Source organism: Bidens hawaiensis, unplaced genomic scaffold (assembly GCF_021521415.1).
Source record: "Bidens hawaiensis isolate Kalapana, Puna unplaced genomic scaffold, B.hawaiensis_p1.1 tig00028750_1, whole genome shotgun sequence".
NCBI classification, from domain to species: domain Eukaryota; kingdom Viridiplantae; phylum Streptophyta; class Magnoliopsida; order Asterales; family Asteraceae; genus Bidens; species Bidens hawaiensis.
The window spans coordinates 216,475-223,260 of NW_027505131.1; the positions used below are offsets into that span (position 1 = coordinate 216,475).

Genomic DNA, 6,786 nt, shown 5'->3' on the forward strand with positions numbered 1-6,786 from the left:
TTGTATTGAATTCTTTAATTTTTCTAGCTTACTTTGACACCTGCAGCAACAGCAACTAACTGAAAAAATGCAGCAACACTTTGAGAGAGATTCTCCAATTCGGGTGCTCATGTCCTCCCCGGAAATGCACACTGTTTTGGCTGTAGTACTCCGGGAAACAAAACAGAAGGATTCTACTTGGAAACCCGGAATTTGTTTAAAGAACTCGTGTTGAGCACGAAGCCTCAATCAAATTTCTTGCTTTATTTGTTCTTAGAATTTCATTTCATATAGTTGTATTGTTCTTTGTTTCAAATAAAAAAATGCAATTTACTGTTTTATTTAATTTTGTATATTTATTTTATTCTATGAACAGTCAAACCGTCTCCTACAAAAGTGTACCGAAACAAAAGTAGTATTACGAGACAAATAAGGTTTTCGCATGGCTCGATATCGTAGACCAATATTGGAAATTTAACTAAACAGGTGGCCGGGTATATTTTCATATGGCAAAACCATTTTCATACACTAAAACAGACACACAACTAACTTCAAGAAGAAAAAAACAAGACTTGACCAAACTTTCTACTATTGACACTTTACAAGCTTTCCCTTAGACAACAGACATGAATCAAAGGCTTGTACACTGTGCAGTAAAAGATACTACTTGGTTCCTTTGTGAGAATTTGTGGCATGCTTCATTGCACCAGATCTGCGAGATGTGCTGCTACTAGGTTGAGAGTTTTTTTGTTTGAAGGCAGAATTTAGCATAGCAAGTTCCTCTAACTGACATCTTTTGTAAAAATCCTGGCATTCACTCTTGCATTTGTAAAAAGAAAAAAACAGTTAGTGCGGCTTCTTGTTGTCCAAAACAGAAATTTGGCTAAAAATGGAGAACGGGTCAAAATTGGTCAAACGTGTTAAAGTCTCCCTAGGTAAATGTTTAATGCATAGAAGATGCAATTTGGTTATAATAATGTAGTCTTTTGTAATTGATATATCAGATACTTATTATTTATTTAGAATTTTAATAGGTTAGAGTTTAGACATACAGTATTTTGGGTCAACCGACAAGTTTAGAAGAATAGAAAGAAAATTACGCATCTTGAACACAAAAAACAGGTAGAATTTTGGCGCACAAATAAAAAAAGTAGTTTATTATGTGCATACACATTGCGCATCTTTAGCATTCGTGACTAGAGAAGACATACCAAGGGGTTGAGCAAGTCCAAAATGATGTCCTGTGCACGGTTGAGATGTGCATCCACTTCATTTGCAGATGCTTCCGCCTCAATCAATACATGAAGTGGTTCATTCAGGTGCTCTCGGCCAGTTTTTCCCCTCAAACGCTCCTCCTAAACATAGAGTCAAACCAAAAATGAAAATATTACAAGATAAGTCAAATGGTCCAAACGCACCCTATATATATCGTTTTACTTGGAAGAACTAAGATTATTTTTATAATGATATATAATTGACTACCTATTTACATAAGTTTAAATACGGATGATAAAAAGTGCTGGAAGATCGGCCCAGCCGGTTTTAAGCTGAATCATTTTGACCGCTTACCCAACTAGCCCGTTTTGTCACCTCTAATTTTTAAATAATGAGTTGTACCTTGTTACGGTCTCTCATAGAACCCCTTCCTCTAATGAAGACACGGCATCCAGTTGCAGCTTCAATCCGCTTCAGAGAATTGCCTCTTGGGCCTAAAAGCCTCCCAACAAAATTGAACTGACATCCAAGAAATAAAGTTAAATAAATCGTCACGAGTTTGACTTAAATGTAATAATCTACTAAACTTTTTCGAAATGTATAACTTACATCAGGGAAGGTATCAACAGGCACTTCCAAACGCAATAACTTCTTTGTAAGCAAGGAGCATGAGCCAACTGCTATCATATTCCCTTGATCAATTGGTGGCTGCCCGAATCCCTGCGATTAAAATTGGTGAAATTAACCCTTAGAAAGTTCAGAATATAAATTAAAAGTATTAAAAGAAGTCCTCATGGTTTGTTGTATGTGTGGGTGTCTAGGTGGAAAATAAAACAAGCTTCTAAGTATGGATTCAAGCTGATGATTAGCATATAAAGAAACAGATATAACCAGCAGTCTAAAAATTAATCAAAGTATAGATGTGTTGGTACATATCAGCTTTTTACATGGAAACTTAATGATATTTTCTTTAAAGAACATTAGCATAAATATATTTACCAGATGCTGATGAGGATTCCAGCCAGAATTCTCATCCGTAACACCTAACTTTAAAGCAGCAAGTCTGGACATAATATTCAAGGAACTCAAGGTATTTGGGCTTTCCAATTGCCTTCCACCAGAACTATACATATCTTGGTTGGATACAACCTCTGAAACCCTTGCTATCTCTGTCAATAAAAATACTTATTAAAGAAAATTGTGAAAAAAATTCCTTAAAAAAAATATTATTGTGCCTGATGTAGTTTACCGATTTGGGTTACAAATTATTATTACCATTATTAAGCATGATTAATTCAACCTATTTTACAACAACGACAACAATATATAACAGTAACAATAATTATAATAGTTATAATAATAATTATAAGAATATAATGATACTACTTATTAAAATAATAATAATAATAAAAACTAAAGTACTGTACATAAATAACCTTTCAAATAAAGGACAATATGACAAGTCTTTCAGAAGGTCTAAGATATATTGTCTTATACTCATCTTTCCACTACCATGCCACTAGGCGGATCCAAAAAATTTCCGTCAGCCGAACCATGTATCGGTTGATCTTTTATATGTATATATGTTACATATTAAAATAAAAAAACTGTGAGTGCGGTTGACCCTGCACCCTATATAGTGTGGGTCCATCCATGGGATCCGCTAGCAGATAGTTATTGTTTAATGTCGGAATTAATGATATCGTAAAAAATTGTCATTATTATTGCACTCAACTACTCAAGAAATTTATGCATCATTATCATTTATTAAAAAAAACACAAAAACACAATCATCCATCATTTGAAGATGGTCATATTCATTTTTCATGAAATCACATGCATGATCGACCTTGAATTGCTGATTCTATTTACATAGCACGGCCTAATTTCAGCAAATACAGATGAGTTATATACGAAATTCATCCGTTTTGTCCATCACGGCATCATGTAAAACACTTCAAATCAATACAAATTAAACGCTAATCGGAAAATGTCAATCATACAAACTGTAATGCAATCAATATTCGTTTATAAAAAAATACCTTGGTTCAGCAAATTAGTGCAAATTGGAAGACCATGAACATAAAAAGCAAGCCTCTTCTTTTCTTCAAGCAGATCTTCCAGGTATCGACTGTAAGCATATTGAATTACCAAAATGAACATATGTAAAATTTGAACGAAATTAAATATCAAAACTTTCTAGGGAGTATTAAAGACCAAACTATAAAGAAAATGATACCTTTCAACATCTGTGCTGGCCAAAATGTTAGACATAGCTTATTTTGAACCTGGAGAGAAGAGAGTAAGAAAAAGAAAGAGATAAATGAAAGATAAAACTGGAAGTGAGTTGGAAATTTATATGGCTTACTTCATTATAAATATGGTTAAACAAGTGAGGCGTATTTACTAAACGTTTCCGGTATTCTACGGATGAGGTATAACATCCTCAAAATCTTATTACAGTTTTCTTATTTAACATTTCTGTTAATTTTGCAGAAGATCCTAACTTCCTTTTTACATCATATATCAACATCACAAATTCTATCAAGATTTTGTCTTTTCTGATTTCAAAGACCAATCATTATTCAATGGATTCTAGTATTGAAAATAAGAGAAATACTATTACAATTCGCAACATATAATTATGCAATTATTGTCCAAACAAGAGTTAGAAAAGTAAATAAGAAAATTTAGATAATGTGTATTGGTTTTTATTAATCTCAACTATCATATTTCATCTTTTGGTCATTGATGGTCCCAACCAACGAATTGCCACTGATAGTCCCATCTTTTAACGTATTGTTTCCCAACAATCCGCGATTAATAGAATCCCAACGCTGTTACTTGCAGATCGCCGGAAAAATACTTTTGGCCGGAAAAGTCACATTTTTTGCTGGAAAACTCCACTTGAACACCGCCACCACCAACTGACTCACCACCAACCGATACTTACGATAGTTCTAGGTTCCGGCGACCTCAATAATTAGGGCTTTTACTAGAAAAAAGTCCCTAATAGTCCGATCCAAGGTTATAAAGATGTTTGGGATGAAAATGTGTTTTTTTCTTTTGAAAACAAATGTGAGCTTTCTGGGCAAAAAAAAAATAAAAAAATTTGTCGACCTGCAACTAACTGCGTTAGAATTCTATTAGTCGTGAACGTCGAGAACAAATATGATAAAAGGTAGGATCATTATCAGCCAATTCGTTAGTTGGAACCGACGGAGACCAAAAAAGGATACATAGGACTAATAAAAACCAATACACCTTTAGATAATAAAAAGTTATGAGCTTTACAAACAACTAATGTACCTAATAAATCTCACTCATAACATTGCTATTGTTAGGGTGGGGGAGGGTTTGGATGTTGGGAGAAACATTCCTGTATCCTGCAAGATAGAGAGTCTGCTCCTGTTGAGACCCCACTCTAGAAGCTAGAGCTTAGTTATCCTTTCTTTTGTGGCAAGCAGTTAAGTTTTGAACATCATAATCAACAATTAGTATGAGTTGAAACGAGTGGCTTATTAGACACAATAGGTCATGTTAGTAAATGAGTCATGTTCTTGTCAACCCGTTAATAAAAGATAAAATCCCCAAAATGGTCATTTTGACCAAAGGGATTCCAAGACTAGCTATTTGTTTTGAAAAATCCCTAAAATGCCCCTTCAGAAACCGTCTGCCGCCCATTTTCATCGACCATCCGCCCTATTTGAAACCAGTGTTGTAAAAATCCCGATTAAGCGTCGATTAATCATTAGTCCTCACTTCACTGATTAATTTTGGCTAATCGGCCAATTAATCAGTCAATGGTCAAATCCGGCCAAAATCGGCAGTTTCCAACAAGATTCCGGCGAAAATCAACGGTTTTCAACGAGATTCTAGCCAATTTCTAGCCAAAATGTATTTTTGTATGTAGAAAACTTAAAATTACATATAAAAAATTGTGCACGAAACTTATATGTGTATGTAATAGTTTAATTTGATACCAGGATCTGTTGATCCAATATTATCAATAATGTTCTGTTTGCATCATCTCTTAATTGTTGTTCTTATCCCAATCATTCAAATCCTATATTATTGTCGTTCAATTGGTTTCACAACAAAAACCCTAAATCACTATCTGATATCCGCTGCTATCAACAGCTTTTAACAACTTTCTTTCCATTTAGCATGTCTTCCGTTTACAAAAAATATTTTTTCATACCGAATAAATTATTTCGTTGTTTTCATTATTTACTGATTACAAACATATACTAACCGGATGCACGCTGACGAGTTTTCCAACCAGAATTCTCATCCACGCAGCAACTTCGGTCATGATGTTCAAGGGCCTCGAGAGATTTGGGTTTAACCAATAATATCTTGGTTGGATGCAATCTAAGAAACCCACCTGAAATAATAATGTAGATCCACATTAGTAACAACTAACAATTAACATACGTTCTAGCATTATACTATGTACCTGATTCCTTGTGAAAAAAACTATGAAAAATCAACATGTTATCCAACAATTAGCATACGCTCTTCAGTTCTCTGCATCATGAATCGGAGTTATCATTACTATATATAACAACTCAAAACAACATAAACAAAGATAGATGATGCCAAAAAAAATTTATAGAATACTAACAATTTGTGAACGCCCGGTTAGGCTACAGACGGTGGCTGGCAGGCAAGCACGGCGCTATTAAAGAATACTAACCCCTTGTTTTATAATAATATGATATTGATATCAAATGAAAGAGAATTAGGGGTCGCCCTATATATAGGCGCAGTTGGGAAGCAAAATTTTCTATATTGGCCCCTTGATTATTACTTTCTATCTATAACTCCATTTTGTATGTTTATTTTATTGCCCCTTCTTAATCTATTCTAAGACACGACACGGATTTTAACAGGTTTGGGTTTGAGCTTAACAGATTTTGTGTCTTAAACAACTCAACAGTTTTAAGGCATGTTAAAATTTGTGCTCTAACAAGTTAAATACATGTTAACATGTTAGTAAATTGGATAGATTTTTAATTTTAAAAAAATAAAGAAATAACCACTTTTAAAGTCATAAACCTAAAGACATATTTATATACGATATTTCACTCATGTCCTTCGTAACCCGATATTATATTTTTAATGAATGTTATGATTTGTTATATGGTTTTTGTTTCAAGTATGTTATGTGTTTGTTGTTTTTTTTTTGTTTCATATATGTTAAGGAATATGGTTTTTGTTTCAAATATGCTATGGATTATGTATTAATTAAAACCTTTATGCTTGTTTTGAAATTTTTTGTTTTATTACACATGTGTTATCCATTGTATGTTTAAACAGCTCCCTTAACAGGTTAACATGTTATTAAGCAGGTTCGTGTTCGTGTTTTGAAAAAAATGACACGATTAGTTATCGTGTCGTGTTCGTGTTTAGTACAACAGGTCATCGTGTCTTATCGTGTCTGACATGTTATGACAACCCTACTCTATTCCATTTTCTTGTTTTTTAAATGTTTTTTCATGTTCAACTTCTTATGTGTTTTTGACAAGCATTAGTTGCATATACATATTCATATGTATAATATTTCACTTTTCACGTACGAAGTTTGTT

General features: G+C 33.5%; 1 protein-coding gene across 1 annotated transcript; it reads right to left on the reverse strand.

Annotated features, from left to right (window-relative positions):
* Positions 1 to 496: 496 nt before the first annotated feature.
* On the reverse strand, positions 497 to 3,468 carry LOC143610951 (KH domain-containing protein SPIN1-like). Its single transcript, XM_077085290.1, has 7 exons — positions 3,434 to 3,468; positions 3,237 to 3,325; positions 2,194 to 2,363; positions 1,804 to 1,914; positions 1,597 to 1,713; positions 1,191 to 1,334; positions 497 to 798 (listed from the first exon to the last, which is right to left on the reverse strand). Exons 1-7 carry the CDS (start codon positions 3,466 to 3,468, stop codon positions 643 to 645), a joined length of 822 nt encoding a protein of 273 aa, XP_076941405.1. The 3' UTR covers positions 497 to 642.
* Between the last annotated feature and the right edge of the window lie 3,318 nt (positions 3,469 to 6,786).

What these genes read in the sequence shown, in the direction of transcription:
- LOC143610951 (XM_077085290.1), bottom strand. Translation starts at nt 3,468, where the DNA reads ATGTCTAACATTTTGGCCAGCACAGATGTTGAAAG. An exon ending in GCCAGCACAGATGTTGAAAG is followed by an intron (nt 3,326 to 3,433) that starts GTATCATTTTCT and finishes ATATGCTTACAG; the next exon opens with TCGATACCTGGAAGATCTGC. An exon ending in CTATGAGAGACCGTAACAAG is followed by an intron (nt 1,335 to 1,596) that starts GTACAACTCATT and finishes CTCTATGTTTAG; the next exon opens with GAGGAGCGTTTGAGGGGAAA.